We start from the raw sequence: 21,863 nt of genomic DNA on the forward strand, positions 1-21,863 counted from the left end.
AAAGCACCGTATTACCAAATGCAGTCCTTTCGTTCACAAAAAAGCAAGAAAGTCAGAGGTGCATCCTTTCTTGCCAGAGGAAGGGGTAGAGGAAAGAAGCTGCACAACACAGCTAGTTCCCAGGAACAGAAGTCCTCCCCGGCTTCCACTAAATCCACCGCATGACGCTGGGGCTCCACAGGCGGAGCCAGGCCCGGTGGGGACGCGTCTCCGAAATTTCAGCCACAAGTGGGTTCACTCACAGGTGGATCCCTGGGCTATAGAGATTGTGTCTCAGGGATACAAGCTGGAATTCGAAGTGAGGCCCCCTCACCGTTACCTTAAATCGGCCCTGCCAGCTTCCCCTATAGAGAGGGAAATAGTGTTAGCTGCAATTCAGAAATTGTATCTCTAGCAGGTGTTGGTAAAGGTTCCCCTCCTTCAACAGGGAAGGGGTTACTATTCGACAATGTTTGTGGTACCGAAACCGGACGGTTCGGTCAGACCCATATTGAATTTAAAATCCCTGAACATATACCTGAAAAGGTTCAAGTTCAAGATGGAATCGCTCAGAGCGGTCATCGCAAGCCTGGAGGAGGGGGATTTTATGGTGTCTCTGGACATAAAGGATGCTTACCTTCATGTCCCCATTTATCCACTTCATCAGGAGTACCTCAGATTTGTGGTACAGGATTGTCATTACCAATTCCAGACGTTGCCGTTTGGTCTCTCCACGGCACCGAGAATATTTACCAAGGTAATGGCAGAAATGATGGTGCTCCTGCGAAAGCAAGGAGTCACAATTATCCCATACTTGGACGATCTCCTCATAAAGGCGAGGTCCAGAGAGCAGTTGCTGATCAGCGTAGCACGCTCTCGGGAAGTGTTACAACAGTACGGCTGGATTCTGAATATTCCAAAGTCGCAGCTGATTCCTACGACGCGTCTGCCTTTCCTGGGCATGATTCTGGACACAGACCAGAAGAAGGTTTTTCTCACGACGGAGAAGGCTCAGGAACTCATGACACTGGTCAGAGACCTCTTAAAACCAAAACAGGTGTCGGTGCATCACTGCACGCGAGTCCTGGGAAAGATGGTGGCGTCATACGAGGCCATTCCCTTCGGCAGGTTCCATGCGAGGACCTTTCAATGGGATCTGTTGGACAAGTGGTCCGGATCGCATCTACAGATGCATCGGCTGATCACCCTATCCCCCAGGGCCAGGGTGTCTCTTCTGTGGTGGCTGCAGAGTGCTCACCTTCTCGAGGGCCGCAGATTCGGCATTCAGGACTGGATCCTGGTGACCACGGATGCAAGCCTCCGAGGGTGGGGGGCAGTCACGCAGGGAAGAAATTTCCAGGGTCTGTGGTCCAATCAGGAGACTTGCCTTCACATCAATATCCTGGAACTAAGGGCCATATACAACGCCCTAAGTCAAGCGGAGACCCTGCTTCGCAACCAATCGGTGCTGATTCAATCAGACAACATCACCGCAGTGGCTCATGTAAACCGCCAAGGCGGCACAAGGAGCAGGGTGGCGATGGCGGAAGCCACCAGAATTCTTCGATGGGCGGAGAATCACGTACGAGCACTGTCAGCAGTGTTCATCCCGGGTGTGGACAACTGGGAAGCAGACTTCCTCAGCAGGCACGACCTCCACCCGGGAGAGTGGGGACTTCATCAAGAAGTCTTCGCGCAGATTGCAGGTCGGTGGGAACTGCCACAGGTGGACATGATGGCATCCCGCCTCAACAAAAAGCTACAGAGGTATTGCGCCAGGTCAAGAGACCCTCAGGCGATAGCTGTAGACGCACTAGTGACACCGTGAGTGTTCCAGTCGGTTTATGTGTTTCCTCCTCTTCCTCTCATACCCAAGGTGCTGAGAATCATAAGAAATAGAGGAGTGAGAACAATACTCATTGTTCCGGATTGGCCAAGAAGGACTTGGTATCCAGAGCTGCAAGAAATGCTCACAGAGGACCCATGGCCTCTGCCTCTAAGACAGGATCTGTTGCAACAGGGGCCCTGTCTGTTCCAAGACTTACCGCGGCTGCGTTTGACGGCATGGCGGTTGAACGCCGGATCCTAGCAGAAAAAGGCATTCCGGATGAGGTTATTCCTACGCTGATAAAGGCTAGGAAGGACGTGACGGCTAAACATTATCACCGTATATGGCGAAAATATGTTGCTTGGTGTGAGGCCAGGAATGCCCCTACAGAGGAATTCCAGCTGGGCCGTTTCCTTCACTTCCTACAGTCGGGAGTGACTTTGGGCCTAAAATTGGGGTCCATTAAGGTCCAGATTTCGGCCCTATCCATTTTCTTTCAAAAAGAACTGGCTTCTCTTCCTGAAGTTCAGATGTTTGTAAAGGGAGTGCTGCATATTCAGCCCCCGTTTGTGCCTCCAGTGGCACCTTGGGATCTTAACGTGGTGTTGAGTTTCCTGAAATCACACTGGTTTGAGCCAGTTAAAACCGTGGAGTTAAAATTTCTCACGTGGAAGGTGGTCATGCTGTTAGCCTTGGCTTCAGCTAGGCGTGTGTCAGAATTGGCGGCTTTGTCACATAAAAGCCCCTATCTGGTTTTCCATATGGACAGGGCGGAATTGCGGACCCGTCCGCAATTTCTGCCAAAAGTGGTGTCATCTTTTCATATGAACCAACCTATTGTGGTGCCTGTGGCTACTCGTGACTTGGAGGATTCCGAGTTGCTAGATGTGGTCAGGGCTTTGAAGGTTTATGTAGCCAGAACGGCGAGAGTCAGGAAAACGGAGTCACTGTTTATCCTGTATGCACCCAACAAGCTGGGTGCTCCTGCTTCAAAGCAAACTATTGCTCGCTGGATCTGTAACACGATTCAGCAGGCTCATTCTGCGGCTGGATTGCCGCTACCAAAATCAGTAAAAGCCCATTCCACAAGGAAGGTGGGCTCTTCTTGGGTGGCTGCCCGAGGGGTCTCGGCATTACAGCTTTGCCGAGCAGCAACTTGGTCGGGTTCAAACACTTTTGCAAAGTTCTACAAGTTTGATACCCTGGCTGAGGAGGACCTTGTGTTTGCCCATTCGGTGCTGCAGAGTCATCCGCACTCTCCCGCCCGTTTGGGAGCTTTGGTATAATCCCCATGGTCCTTACGGAGTCCCCAGCATCCACTAGGACGGTAGAGAAAATAAGATTTTACTTACCGGTAAATCTATTTCTCGTAGTCCGTAGTGGATGCTGGGCGCCCGTCCCAAGTGCGGACTTCTTCTGCAATACTTGTATATAGTTATTGCTTAAATAAGGGTTATGTTATGGTTGCATCAGGGTTTATCTGATGCTCTGTTGTTGTTCATACTGTTAACTGGGTAAGTTTATCACGAGTTATACGGTGTGATTGGTGTGGCTGGTATGAGTCTTACCCTGGATTCCAAAATCCTTTCCTTGTACTGTCAGCTCTTCCGGGCACAGTTTCCTTAACTCGGTCTGGAGGAGGGACATAGAGGGAGGAGCCAGTGCACACCAGTATCCTAATTCTATCTTAAAGTGCCCTGTCTCCTGTGGAGCCCGTCTATTCCCCATGGTCCTTACGGAGTCCCCAGCATCCACTACGGACTACGAGAAATAGATTTACCGGTAAGTAAAATCTTATTTTTTGAGTGAGATAGTGAAACCTTTTTTTTCTGATTGCTCAATGTACGCAAACTTTGTTTAATACACAGTTATTAAAATATTGGCTAAAATTACCTTCAGGCTATGTGTATAAGGTGTAAAGTATATGAAACATAAATGCATTCTGTGCTTAGATTTAGGTCCCATCGCCATGATATCTCATCATGGTATGCAGCTATTCCAAAATACGGAAAAATCCGATTTCCAAAATAATTCTGGTCCCAAGCATTTTGGATAAGGCATACTCAACCTGTATAAATAATACTTTGCATCATAAAGTAATATTGTAGACCTTCTAGGGTAATAAACCTGTTTGCATCCTTTGTACCACTTGAAGTCTCATAGTTTTATAATAGTGGTCCATTTTGGTGAATGATATAAAGCTTTTCAGATTTACTTATACTTCCAACATACATGCAGATAGGTCTAGCCATTTAGGTCAAATGGGAATGGTCTTAAACAGAACTACAAATGTGGTTAATAAATTTCTTTCATTTCTAAGGGGTACAACTGGCTACATGGTATGTGCCTCTTACTATTCTGTTATTTGGCAGAGTATCTGAAATTTAGGGCTCAATGTAATGCTAGGTACACACTAGATGACTTGCAAATGATGCAATGTCATCAATGATTTTCCTTGAACTCCAGGACAAACAATATAGGGGGTGATTTAGACCTGATCATGGATGTGCTGAATTTAGCACATCTACTATGAGATTCTCTGACATGCGGGGAGACGCACAGCACAGGGCTAGTCCACCCCGCATGTCGGACCCTCCCCCCCCCCCCCCCCCCCCCCCCCGCCCCCACAGGTGCGAAAGCATTGCACGGTGGAGATGCTTCTGCTCCCGACAAGTAGCTCCCTGCCTGCGCAGCCTAGCTACCCTCCACATTCTGGGTCACAGCGGCTGCGTGTGATGTCACATGGCCACCGCAGTCGCCCCCGCACCGATCAGGACACACCTGCATTGTTCGGACCGCACTCCCTCCAACAGTGTTCTAACACAATTTGCTCGCCCCCTCCTGCCCTGCAACCTCCTCGGCCTGTCAATCAGGCAGAGGCGATCGCACCCAGTCAGATGCTTTCACATCTCACTGGGTGCGAGAGCACACTACTTAAAGTGCTTCAGGCTGCGATAGCTACCACTGCAGCTATTGGGTCTGAATTAGGCCCATAGTGCATACACAAACTGCAATCTTTCAAAAGATATCGTCAGTGGCCACATCCAGTAGTATTCTGTTGTTGATGATATCCTCAGTCTACCGCATGTAGGAAAGATTTGAAGATCCAACGCAGTCACCGTGGGAGTGCGCATAGTGCATATACACTTGACGATTTGACAGATTTGTCGTTGCGATGCATCGGAATCGCCCAATATTGTTCAAAACAATCGTCTAGTGTATAGCTGCCTTTAGTGGACAGCTCATATGAAGTCTCTTAGTTTATTCAACCAAATTGCAAATTTATAATTTTTTTACACAACATATTATATTGACAGTTATTTTCTTTTTCAGAGTAGTTCTGTCTATTGTATGTTATAATTATTGCATTTATTGGATTGTATGTTTAATAGCAAATAATTGCTTTATTTAGCTTTACAATGAAGAAGTACTTGATTTGTTCGATACAACTCGGGACATTGATGCCAGGCACAAAAAGTCTAACATCAGGATACATGAGGATTCAACTGGAGGAATTTATACAGTTGGAGTCACAACACGTTGTGTCAACTCTGAAGCAGAAGTATGTGTTTGTACATGCAGCTTTCAGCTTTAATCGTTATCAACGTTTAGTGTTGATAACTTTATAACATTTATTTCGCACAAGACGCCAAGCCCACTCCCCCCCCATTCTTTACCACCATGGAGTGCGACCCTATATGGATTTATATATATATATATATATATATATATATATATATATATCTATCTCCTCCAACTCAGTCGGCACTCCATTGATTCAGCATCAGCCAGCCTTGGTGCCAGAATCCTCTATGCATATACAAGTCCAATGGCGAAATACAAACTGCACTCACGAGGCATTTAGAAAGTACAATAGGACACTGGTATATTTATAGGTCATCATGATGACCTGTAAATATACCAGTGTCTGATTGTACTTTCTAAATGCCTTGTGAGTGCCGTTTGTATTTCACCACTGGACTTGTGTGTGTGTGTGTGTGTGTGTGTGTATGTATGAATGTATATGTGTGTGTGTGTGTGTGTGTGTGTGTGTGTGTGTGTGTGTATGTATATATATATATATATATATATATATATATATAGTTTTGCTCATAAGTTTACATACCCTAGCAGAATTTGATTTTCTGGCCATTTGTCAGAGAATATGAAGGATAACTCACAAACTTTTCTTTCACTCATGGTTAGTGGTTGGGTGAAGCCATTTATTGTCAAACAACTGTGTTTACTCTTTTTAGATCATAATGACAACAGAAACTACCCAAATGACCCTGATCAAAAGTCTCATTTTTACTTGTTTTAAGGACATTACATCAAAGTTGGATCAGCTTGTAGTGTGTTTTTCCACTTTAATATTGAGTGTGACTCCAAATCCAGACCTCCGTGGGTTTATAAATTTGATTTCCATTGATAATTTTTGTGTGATTTTGTTGTCAGCACATTCAACTATGTAAAGAACAAAGTATTTAATAAGAATATTTCATTCATTCAGATCTAGGATGTGTTGTTTTAGTGTTCCCTTTATTTTTTTGAGCAGTGTATAATACCACCATGGCACATATCTACAGTCTCCAAACACTTCTGTAATTTCCCATATTTATTAAATCAAATACCGCCTCTTGATGAAAACAGTGACACTCCTGAACATCATCCAATAGCAGCATCACAACATTATCCACCCACAAATGTATGACCATATAAACAATACTATAACAGTACAGAACAGGGGTGCAAAACTTTTGTGTAGTACGTGAGCCGCATTGGGTGATCACGCTCATTGAAGGGGCCACAATAAAACTTGCATAAACATGAAAAATACACACAATTTATTATTGTAAAAGGCTTTGCAGCATTTTTAAAAAGTCTCTATGTAAATACAGTAGTAGTGCAGTGCAGGATGTACCACCACTAGGTGTGTGGCCACCCTATATAGCAGCACATTCCCTTTTTTCACTGTAGCAATATATTTTCTCATATCTGGAGCAAAACCCATCACAACCCCGTAGTAACAGATCCTCCTGCACTGCCACTGTACTCTCTCCATGTGACTCCCGCTACTGTAGGGTCACTAGTGGTGCCATCTATCAGATACAATCCTGAGGCTCATACAAAATTTAAAAAGCAATGAATTGTTTTAACATATTGACTTATTCTAAAATGCAGTATATCATGACTTTAAACCTCGCCAGTATTTTAAGTTTCAGGTTTGGTCCACATCCACCAAGCCATGAAGGAGCCTATGAAGAACAAATATACATACTGTACATTATACATAAATTCACTTTTATTTTTATATATAATATAATATAGTATGGTATTTTTTCCCATGTTTTTGTTCCGTTATAATAAATGTTTTGCTCTTCTCTCCAAGAGTATGCCAAGATGTCTGGCCTATGTTTCGTTGTTGCTGATATTGGTATTAAGTTTATGCCCTAAATGTTACAAAAAATTCCAATAATATTTTTATTAGAAAATTTACTTTCGGCCAGCTGTTCGTTTTCAGTTGAGATACTGCAGTTTCCATTAGACACATGCTTGAAGTGTATATTACAAATCAGATACGTTTGCCAGATACTTTCATTTACAAAATTAACCTTTTGGGTATTTTCATTAAAAAGTCCCATTGAAAAAACTAATTCCACAAAGATTAATTTATTCTTTTAATTGTCTAGTATGCATAATGTTACTTGTAGTATGAGTAACAATGGACATAGCTTAGCACTGAGCAGCTTCAATGTTACAGAAATCCGGCTATTCATGTATTTGGAAAAAGTTTGCTTCTAGAAATGGAATTTCTCCTGCGCTACTTCATGGCAACCATTACTCTGGGATTATATCCCATTCTCCTAATACTAGACAGGGAGCTTTTTCAATGGTTAGGACCGCCCACGTCTGGTATATAGCACCGCTCCTCCCCTTTCTCCTTTAGTCTTTTTCCTGTCTGCTAGTTAATAGTGTAGGAGTTTGTTGTTTTTTGTCCAAAAGGCTTACCTCTTCTGGTTTCCCACCAATACTCCTGACTATAGCCGTGCTGGAGGAGGGTTGCTCCCTGGGGAAGATGACATGGTGTGCCAGGGGCGTCCAAGTAAGTCCCCGCTTTGCCGCTTGAGGTGTCCGTCCGCTGGTCAGTCTGCAGGGCTCTCTAACCGCCACTCCGTATAGCTGCCGCTCCGTGTAGCCACGCTCCGGGTAACCGGAAGTACGGCCTGGCGTGCAGAAGCGCTGTAAGGAGAAGGGAATGCGGCAGCTGGCGGGCGGAAGCGCTGGGAGTGAGTCTGGATGCGGCGGCTGGCGGGCGGATCTGCTGTGAGCAGCCGTCCCAGTGGACTTTGTGGGATGATCTGCGCATGCGCCAACCGCTCTGACTTCAGGGGGTTTAAAAAACGGCACTGCACACCGGATGAGCATGGAGTAATCTCCTCTGTTTGAACTGGGCAGTTTCTTACCAGCAGTATGGAATTGGAGGCTTCTTCCCAAAAGCTTACAAATGCCCAAAAGAGGTAAGTCCTCATAGAGGGCATGATATTATTCAGTAATAAGCTTGTTTAGGTTAGGTATTAATATCAGTACTAGTGCTATTGTAGTGTGTCTCCACCAAAGAAGAGGTTGTGTAAGAAGAAGCATAAGTATATACAGTGTGCTGCCTGTGATACAATCTTTGCTTCTACTGAAAATGTGAAGTTCTGTGAAGATTGTACAGCGAGTGATTCACATGATTCTAAACAATCCAGGCAGATACAGGATTTAATGGATTGGATGAAAAAATGTTTTGTTACCAAAGAGCAGCTGTGGAATTGAAGGGAAATAAAAGACCTACAGTAGATCCCTGGCTAGCATTAAATCTGTGGAGGAATCAGTTTCACATGAATGCAATTATGAGGATGATTATCTAGCGATTTCTAGTGCAGAGTCAGAAGAAATGCAAGATGATGATAGGAAGTTCAATTTGGAACTTGTAGACAGTTTGTTAAAGAATATTTTTAAGACTATGAATTATAAGGACTCTGAAGAGAAATGTGATAAGCAGGATGTATTGTTTGGGGATAGATCTAAGAAGAATAGATGTTTCCCAGGATATTGTGAGTAAATAGTGGCAAAATATTGACAAAAGGCTTGGTAATTTTAAGAAAATTGATCGTATGTTCCCGATTGAGGATGAACAGTTTACTAATCAGTGTGCTGTGCCCAAGATTGATGCTGCAGTTGCAGAGATGGTGTCAAAAACTTCCATTCTTTTAGAAAATGGCGCTGTTTTGAAATATGGTATGCATAAACGTATGGAAAATGCTTTAAAAAAAACTACATGTATCTTCAGCAGTATCTCTAAAGTCAGGTGTGGCTGTTGCGTCAGTTTCAAGAGCATTAAGAGTCTGGAGATCAGTGATGCAACTGATGTGGAAGAGAAAATTTCAAGGCAATATTTGCAAATAAATTTAAACATCATGCTTAAAGGTATAGAGTATCTATGTGAAGCCTCTTAGATGTTTTTGATTTTGCTGCAAAATCTAAGGCAGCAGGAGTGATGGCAAGAAGGGCCTTGTGGCTTCGTTCATGGTCGGCAGACATGCACTCCAAAAATAGGTTTGTGTCACTGCCATATGAAGGTTTGTTACTATTTGGCAATAAATTGGAAGCCTTTATACAAAAGATGTCAGGGGGTAAGTCAGCAAGATTACCTCAGGACAGAAGAAACAGCTTCCCAATTCCATCCTCCAAGCAACAATTTAAGGATGCTAGAGGCTATAGACCAGGTCGTCTCTATGCAGGCAGATATTAGTCGGGGACAGATAGGCAGTCCTTTCGTTAATCGTACAGAAGAAGTTGCCGAAGACAATAACTATTACAGGATTCCAATATCCTTTCGAGTAGGTGGCAAACTTAAGGAATTCATCAGTCATGAAAGTGGATTCAAGATAGATGGATACTGGACGTGATATCTCGTGGATACCGAATAAAAGTTTCAGTGGTTCAGAGTTTGGACAAATTTCTGGCATCAGACACACCAACTACGTATCTAGAATTAAAAGCTCTAGAGGACTGTTTAAGGAAACTGGTCGAGGCAAGAGCTGTGGAACCTGTCCTGTTGTCACAAATAAAGAAGGAGTTCTACACCTGGATATTTTTGGTAAAGAAGGTATCGGGGGAATTCAGAACTATTCTGGATCTCAGACAGCTCAACAAATTTATAAAAACAAGGAAATTTCATATGGAGACTCTGAAGTCCATTTTGTTGGGTGTAAAAAGAGAAGATTTTATGGCATCCGTAGACTTAAAAAAATGCTTATTTCAATGTTCCTGTAGCCGGATAACACAGAAAATTTCTCAGATTTTGCGTCCTGGGAAAACCTTTTCAGTTTACGCGCTTCCCGTTCGGTCTCAAGACATCTCCAAGGATGTTTACAAAGGTCCTTACAGGGCTTATAACTGTCATAAGAGGACAACAAATTGGTCATACCTGGACGACCTGCTGGTATGCGGAGAATAAAAAGGAGAAGTAATAGAAGCACTGGATAAGACATTACACATTCTTCAGTGTCACGGCTGGTTAATAAATTGGGAGAAGTGCCAGTTGAGACCAGTGCAGAAAATTCAGTTTTTGGGGGTACAAGTGGATACTCTCAGTTATGTGATAAGTCTCTCAGTAGAAAGGTGCAGAAACGTTCAAGACCTTACGTCTCTCAGTAGAAAGGTGCAGAAACATTCAAGACCTGGCTACTTTAGTGAAACAATGCAGCAGGATAACATTGCATCAAGGAGTGCGCCTCCTTGGAATGATGGCCTCCTCCATAGAGATAGTTCCCTGGTCAAGATGGAGGATAGAGCTACAGTGGGACATCCTAAACTACAGTCGGAAAGGATATTCTCTGAATTATTATATAAGGTTGTGTCAGAAGGCAAGAGAGTCCCTAGCCTGGTGGATAGAGACAGAACTTATCAACAGAAAAGCTTCTCTGTCAGAACATCGTTTGGTTCTAACAACAGACGCAAGTACAATAGGATGGGGAGCACATTTGTTGAGACAAATTTGCCAAGGCCGCTGGGACCAAAAGGAGATGAGGTTGTCTTCAAACCACAAAGAGATGAGAGCAGTATGGAATACGATAAAATATTTTCAAAATCAGTTGCTAGGGAAACATCTCAAGATATTCTCGGACAATGTAGCAGTAGTGGCCTATTTAAATCAGCAAGGTGGCACCAAAAATCAAGCATTAATGAAAGAAGTATCAAAGATACTAGAATGGGCAGAAGGTCATCTCAAAACTCAGCTTTTCATGTCCCAGGAGTAAACAATGTGGTAGCAGATTTTCTCAACAGGCAAGAAGTATTAGCAGGAGAATGGAAGTTGAATGACCATAGTGTTTCAAAAAATTATACAGAGGTTCGGACAACCTCAGGTGGACCTGATGGCCACGCATATCAATGCAAAGATACCTCTCTTTTTCTCCCAATATCATCTTCAAGGAACAGAAGGAGTGGATGTCTTCTCCCTAACATGGCAGTTCAAGCTGGCATATGTATTCCTTCCGTTTCCAAAGATTTCCCGTATTTTGAAGAAAATTAGGGAAGAGAAGGCACAAGTTATAATAGTTCTTCCCTACTGGCCAAAAAGAGCATGGTTCCTTTCAGTGTTGAGGATGGCGGTACAGAAACCTTGGATTTTGCCTCTAAGGAGGGATCTGTTACATCAAGAACCATCACTGCATTCAAATCTGCAACAGCTTCATTTGACGGTGTGGAAATTGAACGGGAGCTATTGAGAAAAAAGGGTCTGTCTGAGCAAGTCATTAGTCTACTGATTCAGGCAAAAAAGGTGTCCTCTAATATTTATTATAGGATCTGGAGAACTTTTAATTTCTTGGTCTAATGCAGGATTTGATGCTAAAGAAACAGATACGTCTTAAGTATTGCAGTCCCTGTTTGATGGCTTTGAAAAGGGATTGGCAGTATCCACTATTAAAGTTCGGTTTGCAGCTGAACCACTGAAAAAAGTCCCGGTCTAGTATTAGGAGAATAGGATATTAGAGTAATGGCTGCCATGAAGTATCTTGAAGAAACAAAATTATCGGTAAGTATAATTTGCTTTTTTATAATTTCAATTGTATCCGTTAATTGTGATGGAAGTCTAGTGTACTGGAGGATCAAGACAGTATTTTGTCTAATGCACAGCAGAAGATGTCTATGTTCTTTTCTTGTATAAATACTGTGCCTTTATATTATATTTTTTTAGATGCTGCAGTGCTTGAAGTTGGGTGCCTTATCTAGAACTACTGCCAGCACGCAAATGAATGTGCAGAGTTCTCGCTCACATGCCATATTCACAATCCATCTAACTCAAAGCCGTGTTTGTCCTAAACTTGAAACAGTATGTATAATCTGTTTCTACGATCTGTGATATTTATTTTTTTTGTTAGTATTTGAAATGCATTGGCTAAATGTGTGCATTGCATAAGTACATCATTTTTGTCAGACGTATATATACTTTGTGTTGCTAAGCTGAATATGGATATTTTATTATAAATGAGCCCCCTAATCAATGGATTTCTCCATATGTGAATGTATAGTATGAACATGGTTCCTTCTTTCAAATAAGTACTTTTCATTGTGCTTTTCTGCTTCAATAAAATGTTTTCGTTGCTTATTTATTTTTCAGGACAACGACGTAGATAATAGGATAATGTCTGACTCTACACAAATGAATGAGTTTGAGACCCTTACTGCCAAGTTCCATTTTGTTGATTTGGCTGGATCAGAGCGACTTAAACGTACAGGAGCTACAGGAGACAGGGCTAAAGAAGGAATTTCCATCAACTGTGGTCTAGTAAGATTAAAAGCTTAAATAAAAAAAAGGCTGCTATGTAACTCCCAGATGTATTGAAGTTGCTAATCCTTTGTAAAGAAGATGCAGCAATGCAAGGTGTTGGTTGTAATATGTCGATTATAAGTCATGAGTTACTATATTTAAATGTGTTAAGGGATAAATGAGGTTAATTTAGCAATTATTCACTAAGATTTGGAATAAAGCTGGCCACATACTGGCATATGGTATTGATTGGCACAACCATCTCTGTGATCAGTTTAGCCATGCACAGAATGGGCCAGTTTACACAGATCATTGCATTAAGGGCCTAATTCACCCCCGTGCAAGTTTGCAAATGCATCACAGATCGCTATCCATTCGCAGATGCATACTCAATTTACATTTGCTCAGACTGCAAAGATTTTTTGCAGTCTGAGCAAATGTAAGTAGGTCTGAGGCTGCAACTAATCTGCGACTGACACAGCCTGGAAGTGATCTACACTGACGTCGGAGACCCTCCCCAAAAATGCCTGGACACGCCTGTCAGTCAAACAGCGGCTACATTGCGATCCCAACATGACCGTCTCCAGGAGAGACAGAATGCCCTGCTCTTGGACTTTCCTCTTAATTTATGATTGCCAGCGGTAAGTCCAGCAGCAGTACATTCTATCCCTCCTGGAGAGGGTCATGTTGGGAGATATGATATAGGGGGCACTATATGGAGGGGTATGAGGGTGCAGTGTTTATATAGAGGCTGTAAATGATGGGGGGTGCAGTGTACATAGGGGGGATGTGTGTCCGTGTCCTTGTTCTTCTAGTGGTTGCCGGCGACACCACAGAAGTGAGGAGCAGCGTTAGATTAATGTAACCGTAAGTGGAAATCAAACAAAATGATAGAAATTCCAGTCAACTTTGAATGTAAAAAGGTTGTTATAAATGGCAACTGCCTCACCAAAAACCTACCCCTACCCCTCCCCCCCCCTCTCTCTCTCTCTCTCTCTCTCTCTCTCTCTCTCTCTCTCTCCATATTCAGAAAGTGTAATTATCAGCAGGCTGTAACATCTCCCTGCCTGATCACTTCCATTTTCATTTGATCTGTGTGCTTATACATACTGTACGCTTACTTTAAAAAAATATAAAATTTGCTTATGTTCTCTGATATGATTTTCTTTTTTCCTCTTAATTTCAAAGCTGGCCCTTGGAAATGTGATAAGTGCTTTAGGAGATAAAAGTAAGAAGATCTCTCATGTGCCTTACAGGGATTCCAAGTTGACGCGGCTTCTCCAAGATTCACTTGGGGGTAATAGGTATGAAATTGTTTGTTTATTTTTATTATATTTATCTTTGGTTAAATATTAGGGTCTTTTTTTGCAGCGGGGTACACTGGTATTCCACAGGGATTAACATCGGGGTGTAGAGTTGGATCTTGATCCGAGGCACCAACAGGCTAAAGCTTTGACTGTTCCCTGGATGCAGTGCACCGCCTCCTCTATAGCCCCGCCTCCAGGCACTGGAGCTCAGTTTGTAAGTTGGTGCCTGCAGTGCAGGTCACTAACAGGTGGGGCTGCGCTAGGCAGCCCTGAAAAGAGCTTTTTAGAAGACTTCAAGGGCCGCAGCACTTTCTGTGTCTTTATGACATGCTGTGCTGCGGCTCCATCACCTCCCTCAGCGACTCATACTCCCGTGGCCGGGTTCTTGCAGCGGAGACACCGGTTTTCAGGCACACCACCACTGTCACCAGGATCACGTAGCTGCACTAAAGGGAGGAGGTAAGAGGGTCCTCACTATATCCACCAGGGCGGATTTATTAAAATCTGTTTATAAAAGGCTCCACAGTACCCGGTGGTGAAGTCCAGCAGAGGGTATAAGGCGCTGACCTGTAGCTCTCCCCCAGCTCCGGACGCCATCTACTGCTGGTGTTTCCGCCCTGGAGCTGCATCTCTCTCTCTCCCTCACTCCCTGAAGAAATTTTGACGCCATTACATAGCTCGGCTGATCTCCGGGACTGCTTGGCACTGTCTCCTCTGTAAATCCGCCTGTATCATCAGCGCTGTGCATTTACATACACTTAAGTATACTACATGTCATTTTAGACAGTGTTGGTTAAGAACAAGTGTACTGCTTTCTGAATATTTAGTACAAGTATTCTGGGATATACATCCAGTGTTTACTGTGCATTGTTATATCTGTATACATACATACCTATATGTAATTACTAGTCCAGTGCAGATTTATTATTTATATGTAATAATTCCTGCATTGTACCTGTGACTGAGTGCCTGTAGCTGCTGTGTGGATTCCATTCTTGTGTATCACTCGTTTTGCTATCACTATATTCTGTACCCTGGGGAACTAGGTGCGTCAGGGTCTCATATAATATATAGTGCTACACAGGGTATACTGTTTGTATTTCTCACTGTGTTTTTCAGTCACCCCACACCACTTAAATCCTCTGTTTGTGCTCTGTATTTACTTTTACAAAACACTGGATTATTTGCTGTTTTTTGTGTTTGTCTGGCTCTATTGTACTATTGCGCCCTAAAGCTACATCCCATATAATGTCTGCTACACAGGGCGGGACATCCGAGGACGCTCCTGCAACATGCAGTGCTGTCGTCACGGATTCACCAGTGGGGGAAGTGTTAGCTGCTGGTTCAGGCGCTGGGGGTCATACATCTCCCAGTCCGTCTGCAGCACCCGTGGCCAATCAGGACCCACCTTGGGCAGCTTTTTCAAATATGCTGACTACGCTTGTAATGCGTCTTACGCCCCCTGTGGGGCCTCCCGTGCCATTACAGCCACATATTGTCCCTGTAGTTAATCCGCCATGGGCGGATGCTTTGTCTACCCAGTTATAGCAATTAAATCAGACTTTGGTTAGGCAAAAGTAAACCCCACATCCCTCTGGGGCTAAGGGGTCATCTAAGCGAGCCATTTCTTCCTCACAATCCACTAATATTTCTGATAATTCTTCCGATGAGGATGGGGAATATCCGTCAGACACTGATACAGTTGCTTCTGATGAGGAATCTACAACCCAGGTTAATGATCCTGACCTTGTGGAGGCTATTAAGCTGATTCTTCAAATTGATGATGACACTGAGCCTCCTGTTACATCTAAGAAACCTGTTAAGTTTAAACGTCAGAAGGTTACTAAAGTAGTTTTACCACATTCTGACATTTTAATTGACATATGTCAGGAATCCTGGTCGTCTCCAGGAAAGAAGTTTTCCCTGTCTAAAAAGATGCTAGCTCGTTATCCTATCCCTGCGTAGTTGAGTAACAAGTGGGAAACTCCACCGCTGGTGGTCTCGCATGTCGCCCGTCTTGTGGTGTCATCTACTCTGCCTGTCACCACTGTCACCTCACTGAAGGAACTGACAGATAAGCGTGTGGAGGAATGCCTGAAGTCTATTTACACTCTTACCGGTGCTTACACTCTTACATAGTGGGTCTACCGGTAGACCCACTATGGCGGCCTCTTGGGCGGCAAAAGGAATTGAATAATGGGATCAGGCAATTGAGGAAGAGCTACCTCTTGATTTTTCTGACACTGCCAGACTATATCTGTCGTATATTACCACAACCTCTCACTATATTCAGAATGCGGCCTCTGATGCAGGGGTCATGGTGGCCAAGGCATCTACTACGTTTATCCTGGCTCGCCGGATTCTGTGGTTGAGGTCCTGGAAAGTGGATCTGGACTGTAAAAAGACCTTGGAGGTACTTTTTGGGGAGAATCTGAACAAGATTGTGACTGACTTGGCGACGACCAAGACTGCGTTTCTCCCAAGTACTAATCCTTCTGCACCGAAGGCTAAGAGTACCACTTTTCGATCCTTTTGACCTCCAGGTAAAGCAAAAGGTCAGGCGTACCCGAGACAGGCTCATACTTCCAAAACCACTAAGCCCAAATCTAAACAATCCTGGGCCGCCCGTCACCTGCTTCCAAACAAGACAAGCCTGCTGCATGATGGGGTGGGCCTCCCTCTGGGATACCCCAGGGTGGGAGGCCGACTTCTACAGTTCACCCAGACCACTTCAGACGCCTGGGTGCGGGAAGTTGTCTATCACGGGTACGCAGTCTCTTTGAAGAAACGTCCCCCTCGCCAGTTCTGTTCAACGGTTATCCCCTCGGATCTGTTGAAAGCGTAAGCTCTACACCGAGTTGTACAATCCCTTCTGGAAACAGGAGTGGTAGTGCCGGTACCTCTGTCCCAGAGAGGCAGGGGATACTATTTGACTCTGTTTCTAGTTCCGAAACGGAATGGGTCTTTCCGGCGTATCCTCAACCTCAAATCGTTGAACAAGTTTGTGAGAGTGTCCAAATTCTGTATGGAAACTCTGCGCTCTATTGTGCTGGCCATGAAACCCGAGGACTATATGGTATCCCTGGACATACAGGATTCTTACCTGCATATACCTATTCCCATTTTGCATCAGCAATATCTGTGGTTTGCTATTGGCAACGTTCATTTTCAGTTCCAGACTCTGCCATTTTGGACTGCCCACGGCACCTCAGATTTTCACCAAGGTCATGGCCGTAATGACTGCTTTCCTCCGTTGTCAGGGGATCAGGATCCTGCCGTATCTGGACGACTTGCTGATTCTGGCGAACTCCCAAGATGTCCTCCTCAGTCTACTGGAGATGTCTGTCCAATTCCTACAAGCCCACGGGTGGCTCATCAGTTGGAAGAAGTCCTCGCTGGTCCCTGCTCGGAGCATGGTGCACCTGGGGACGCTGCTAGACACACACAGCCAAAGACTGTTTCTGTCTCCGAAGAAGGTCCTGAAACGTCAGGAAAAGATCAGATGCTTCCGTCCTCTCACGCCAGAGTATGTCGATACACTTGGCGATGCAAGTACTAGGCCTCATGATGTCGGCTTTCGACATGGTAGAGTACGCTCAATTTCATTCCCGCCCTCTACAGAGATTAATCCTTTCCAAATCGGATGGCCTGCCTCATCGGATCAGGTCTCAGATGATCTCCTTGACTCCAGAGGTTCGTCTTTCACTGAGCTGGTGGCTACAGGACCAACAGTTGAGCAGGGGCCGTCCCTTCTGGATTTCCAACAGGGTCCTCCTGACAGATGCCAGTCTTCTGCGAGGTTGGGGCGCGGTGTTGAATCAACACTCTCTCCAGGGTCAGTGGACCAGGGCGGAATCTCTCCTCCCGATAAACATTCAATGTGTTGACACTGGCCCTGCCTCTGGTACAGAACAGGCCTGTTCAAGTACAGTCAGACAACGCCACCACGGTGGCATACATAAATCATCAAGGTTGCACTCAAAGCCTTATGGCAATGATGGAAGTGTCGAAAATCCTCCAGTGGGCGGAACGCCATCTTCCAGCTATATCGGCAGTGGTCATTCCGGGAGTCCTCAACTGGGAAGCTGACTTCCTCAGTCATCAGGTCGTGCACGCCGGAGAGTGGAGTCTTCATCCCGAAGTCTTTCAGCTCCTAGTGGACAAGTGGGGCCTACCAGATGTAGACCTGATGGCATCTCGACACATTCACAAGGTTCCAGTCTTCGGAGCAAGGACAACTCGTGGATGTACTGGCAATTCCATGGAGCTTTTTGCTGCCATACGTGTTCCCTCCATTGTCACTCCTGCCCAGGGTAATACGGAAGTTCAAGCAAGAAGGAGGAATATTACTTCTAGTCGCTCCAGCGTGGCCAAGACTGCATTGGTTCTCAGACCTGCAGGGTCTCTCGATAGAGCGTCCTACTTGCTCAACACCCAGACCTCCTCGTTCAGGGCCCTGGTGTCTACCTGACCTGGCCAGACTGGCTTTGACAGCGTGGCTCTTGAAGCATCACTCCTGAGAGCAAAAGGATTCTCTGAGGGAGTCATTCAAACTATGTTGAAAGCCCATAAACCAGCTTCGGCTCGGATTTATTACAGGGTCTGGAATTCTTACTTCACATGGTGTACGGCTAAGAATTATGATTCGTATACTTTCAGAACTTCCAGACTTTTGGCTTTTCTTCAACAAGGCCTAGACTTGGGTCTTCGTCTGGCCTCCCTCAAGGTTCATATATCTGCCTTGTCGGTGTGGTTTCATAGAAAAATTGCGTCTCTTCCTGACGTTAACACTCAGGGGGGTAAATTTACTAAGATGGGAGTTCTATTTAAGATGGGATGTTGCCCATAGCAACCAATCAGATTCTACTTCTCATTTATCTAGCACCTTCTAGAACATAATATCTGGAATCTGATTGGTTGCTATGGGCAACATCCCATCTTAAATAGAACTCCCATCTTAGTAAATTTACCCCAGGGTGTTCTACGGATTCAACCTTACTATGTCCCTCCTGTGGCTCCATGGCATCTTTCTGTCGTCTTAAATTCCCTGCAAGAGTTTCCATTTGAACCTCTTGAGTCTGTGTATCTTAAATGCCTTACGCTTAAGGTCGTATTTCTGTTGGCTATTGCCTCTGCTAGGAGGGTGTCTGACTTGGGCGCTTTGTCCTGTCGTCCACCCTTTTTGATTTTTCACCGTGACCGGGCTGTTCTTCGAACTCGCCCGGGTTATTTGCTTAATGTGGTATCATCTTTTCACCTTAACCAGGAGATTGTGTTTCCGGCCTTCATCTCTTCTGGTTGGTCCTCCAAAGAACAATTTTTGGATGTGGTTAGGGATCTCCGTATTTTGTGTGGAGAGGACTGCCTCTATCAGGAGGTCAGATTCCCTTTTTGTACTTTGTGTTTTTCACAAACGTGGCTGGCCTGCGAATAAGCAAACCCTGGCCAGATGGATTAGAATGGTGATTGCACAAGCTTATGTGCAGGCTGGTCTCCCAGCGCCTGCTGCTATCAAGGCCCATTCTACTCGGTCTGTTGGATCTTTTTGGGCGGCCTGCCGAGGCGCGTCCGCAGAACAATTGTGCAAGGCAGCTACGTGGTCCTCAGTGAACACGTTCATTAGGTTCTCTGCCTTTGATACTTCCGCCTCCCAGGATGCTTCCTTTGAACGTTGGGTTCATGTGCCTACTACAGTGCGTCCCCTCCCATGAGGAACTGCTGTAGGACATCCCCAATGTTATTCCCTGTGGAATCCCAGTGTACCCCGCTGCAGAAAAGGAGATTTATGGGTAGACTTACCATTGTTAAATCTCTTTCTGCGAGGTACACTGAATTTCACAGGGCGCCCACCCTGACGCACTTAGCTTCTTTGGGTTTGTATGGCATTAGCCGCTAGTCCCTTCTCCTGTTGTGAGAATGTGGTTCTATGTGACTAACACCTACCGTCTCTCTTACCTGCTACTGCATTGGACTGGTTTACAAAACTGAACTCCAGTGCCTGGAGGCGGGGCTATAGAGGAGATAGTGCAGTGCATCCTGGGAAAAGTCAAAGCTTTAGCCTGTTGGTGCCTCGGATCAAGATCCAACTCTACACCCCAATGTTATTCCCTGTGGAATCTACTGTACCTCGCAGAAAGAGATTTAACAATGGTAAGTCTACCATAAATCTCCTTATGTTATTATTTTTACACATCCTCTTTAGGGACTTATTACATGTGCATACTAAGCTTTTGTGTTGTTTCAAAATGCAGATGGAACTGTATTACTACATGCTTGTTTATTTTGTTTTCACATTTACTATAGAGAGGGCCCTGTGCACAAACTTAGAATATGTATCATTTATTCCCATACGAGATGACCATGTAGTCACATGACCATATTGTTAAATTACCAATAAACAAAAGTATTCATGTATCCTTTTGTTCTGTGGCTTTTAATGGTATGTTAACATTAAAAGACACAAAAGCAACATAGGCTGCTTAAATTGCTTTGTACAGTTTCTCCTGGACCCTTTCACAGAAAAGAGAGAAACACCATTTGCAGTCACCTGAGATTCTGTCTTTTTGCTGTTAGTGTAAAGCTTTGTAAACTTATATCATATAACTCAATTGGAGGGAGACAATAATGAAATGGTAATTTTCGTGTAAGAGAAACACATTTGAATGCATCGCCAAATAAAAAGTTTAAAGTTTTATCAAGAATCTTCTTAAAAATTCAGTCTTTTTACTGCATTATGTATCAGATTATGAGTGCTCTGTTGTGGAACAGTAAGAACAGCCCACATTTAAATAGATACACGAACAGTAAATATTCTTGAAAAATGTATAATATGTTTAATAGAATACTGTTGTGCATTGCAACCAATACTTTTATTCCCATTAACAACTAAAACCTGTAGAATTACAGTTATGTCTTACATGCTTCCTGTTACACTTAAATTGTATGAAAATGTTTTTTCAAAAAAATCTTTGTTTCCTTATTAGCCAAACTATTATGATAGCATGTGTAAGCCCATCAGATAGAGACTTCATGGAAACTCTGAACACACTGAAATATGCCAATAGAGCGCGTAATATCAAGAACAAAGTAATGGTGAACCAGGACCGAACAAGTCAGCAGATAAATGCACTGCGAAATGAAATAGCACGTCTTCAGATAGAACTGATGGAGTATAAAACGGTATGATAGAAAAGCAGTTCTCATGGCAGCCCTGAACACAGAGCTTTTACATGTATATTGTGATTTTCTTTCTTTTGTGAACTACTGCACTGCAAAAGTGGTGACAAGATTGTGGTGGTGGGGGTTACATAGTTCTCATAGAGGAGTATTGGGGCCTCTTCTTCTGAGAATGCACTTTTTGGGTTTCCCAAAAGGATCTGCACTGTGCTTTCACCATTTTTACATGTTGCTGTAAGACACCACAATGCAGTGTTTCTGCACCCTGATTATGTAGGGATAGTTACCTGCTGTCTGAGTTACAGACCCCACATCACTCTGAGACCAGGACATGCTAATTGATAAGAACAACTAGCCGCCAATAATCTGAAAACACATCTTCATTATGTTAGTTTTTCACTGCTTTCTAAAATGAGCTTAAAGGAATTGAATAAATGTAATAGAGTATATATCTGACTTCTAATTGTCATGTCTGTATATAATTTATTATAGTCATTTAGATGGGCACTCCAAAATACATAGAGAATCAGGGTGCCAGAATGTAGCAATAATGTAGTTTACAGGAAGAAAACAGCACTCCAGGTTCTAAACACCAAAAGTGTTTATTTAGGTACAGCAATGTTTCTGACAGCTATGTGCCCTTTACCTGCTGCTGCTGATAGAATCGCCCACCAAGCTGGGCTGACTGTATTGCCTCCCCCTGCTCTCTCCCCTTCTCAGAGGCAACAAGTCATGGGCAATCCTTAGGATCATC

At 43.9% G+C, this 21,863-nt stretch overlaps 1 protein-coding gene across 6 annotated transcripts in view; it reads left to right on the plus strand.

Annotated features, from left to right (window-relative positions):
- KIF21A (kinesin family member 21A) overlaps positions 1–21,863 on the plus strand; it is a 282,538-nt gene that overhangs the window by 114,822 nt on the left and 145,853 nt on the right. For all 6 annotated transcript variants that reach the window (XM_063927091.1, XM_063927092.1, XM_063927094.1 and 3 more), the window contains exons 4-8: positions 5,220–5,369; positions 12,054–12,188; positions 12,477–12,644; positions 13,815–13,930; positions 20,917–21,112. In XM_063927091.1, the coding sequence (XP_063783161.1) occupies positions 5,220–5,369; positions 12,054–12,188; positions 12,477–12,644; positions 13,815–13,930; positions 20,917–21,112 (765 nt within the window). The remainder of the gene's footprint in view (positions 1–5,219; positions 5,370–12,053; positions 12,189–12,476; positions 12,645–13,814; positions 13,931–20,916; positions 21,113–21,863) is intronic.

The sequence above is a fragment of the Pseudophryne corroboree genome, chromosome 6 (genome assembly GCF_028390025.1).
Source record: "Pseudophryne corroboree isolate aPseCor3 chromosome 6, aPseCor3.hap2, whole genome shotgun sequence".
NCBI lineage: Eukaryota > Metazoa > Chordata > Amphibia > Anura > Myobatrachidae > Pseudophryne > Pseudophryne corroboree.